The sequence below is a fragment of the Xenopus tropicalis genome, chromosome 2 (genome assembly GCF_000004195.4).
Source record: "Xenopus tropicalis strain Nigerian chromosome 2, UCB_Xtro_10.0, whole genome shotgun sequence".
NCBI lineage: Eukaryota > Metazoa > Chordata > Amphibia > Anura > Pipidae > Xenopus > Xenopus tropicalis.
Window position 1 is genome coordinate 178,673,812 of NC_030678.2, and position 1,616 is coordinate 178,675,427.

At 42.3% G+C, this 1,616-nt stretch overlaps 1 protein-coding gene across 1 annotated transcript; it reads right to left on the reverse strand.

Moving 5' to 3' along the window:
* LOC116408628 (vomeronasal type-2 receptor 26-like) lies at positions 1 to 1,348 on the reverse strand. The gene has a single exon (XM_031896268.1). The coding sequence runs from the start codon at positions 934 to 936 to the stop codon at positions 1 to 3; it is 936 nt and encodes a 311-aa protein (XP_031752128.1). The 5' UTR covers positions 937 to 1,348.
* Positions 1,349 to 1,616: the final 268 nt, after the last annotated feature.

Sequence of the window (1,616 nt, forward strand, 5' to 3'; positions counted from 1 at the left end):
TTATCTCTGTCCTGACCCTGGGTTACAGTATATCTGCTCTCCCATGTAGTGAAGACACAGGAGAAATACACAGAATGCTCTGCTCCTAGAGCCTGGCAACTGAAAGCAATAACTCACCTTCCATGGGTTCAGTTCCCTCTCCAGTCGGGCTTTCTCTGTAGGAGCCCCATGAGAAGTCTTCTCTGAGAGCAATACATGTAGAGCCTGGGCCAACAAATACACAGCCTTGTACACACTGTAGGGCACTCTGAGATCCAGCTGTCTAAAGTCAGGAACTGATGCAAGGGTCTCATTTCCAAGACAGGTATCAAGTTCATAGTCTTCCACATTGGAAACATCACTCATATTCATTGCTTTGTTTTTCATTTGAGGAGTAATACAGCTAAACCAAATAAACCATATCATGTAAATGAAGGGATCATCTGGGTAATGATTAGGGGTTGCGTTTAAGAGAAAATCATGAAATCCGTCTATTTTACTCTCAGAATTTAGAAAGGCCAAACTTCCATTCAAGATTTCTGTAAGACGGAGCTGTAAACTACCAGTAGAAAAAGATGTGCCTGACAAAATCCATATTCTTCTCAAGCTCGAATGTCCGTGTATAAAGGGCAGGACTCCCATCAGCATATCTCTGGAAACACTGATTATGATAACTCTGGCAGTTGTTCTGATGATCGCAGTATCCAAGCCGATTTTTGCTTCCAATTTCTTCCAGTCTAATTCATAAGCAAATTCCACGCACATCCCATTGCTTGTAATCTGTTCTATTAGTTGTCTCTTTCTATAATCGCTTTCGATATCTGCTATCAAGATTCCCACCCAGGTCCAACCAAAGTGCTTCAGCAGCTGAATGAGAGCTTTATACAAATATCTTTCATTAGGGACCATTCGGTAGACGTATGGGAACCTCCTTCTGTCAGTGAAAATTGCATCCATGGCTCCGTAGCTGATCTGAAATATTAAAGTTAAGGTGGTTTTTCATATAGCCTATAGAAAGATCTGGGATATAATACAGTAGTTTAGTTTAAAATAAAGCGCATCTGTTTTACTGCATCTATATCAGTCAAAACTAAAGAGCAACCGAGGGGGAGGTGCTAGGGTGGCTAAATCTAAACAGAGAGCAGGGGTACATCATAGTCATGCGTAGGGTTACCATCTGTCCCGTTTTGACCCGAACAGGCCAGTTTTCGATAGGACTGTCTGGGTCCCCATGAGATCACACCATGCCTCCCTGCCCCTGTCTTCTATAACTGGACCAATTATTACCTAAATGTGCAAACAACTCCACAGCTTCATGAAACAACACCAACCACCAATACTGGAGCTGATACCCTAGAACAGGGATCCCCAACCTTTTGTTACCCATATGAAATGTATAAAGAGTTGGGGAGCAACACAAACCTGAAAATGCACCTGGGGTTCCAAATAAGGGTTGTGATTCAAAAATAACCTGTTTTGAGGCCACTGGGAGCAACATCCAAGGGGTTGGGGAACAACATGGAGCCACTGGTTGGGGATCACTGCCCTAGAACAATCAATTTATCTAACTTACACAATTTCCACCATTTTGTATGTTAAAAACATAAAATCCAACCATCAAAACAAGGTTTCTTGCG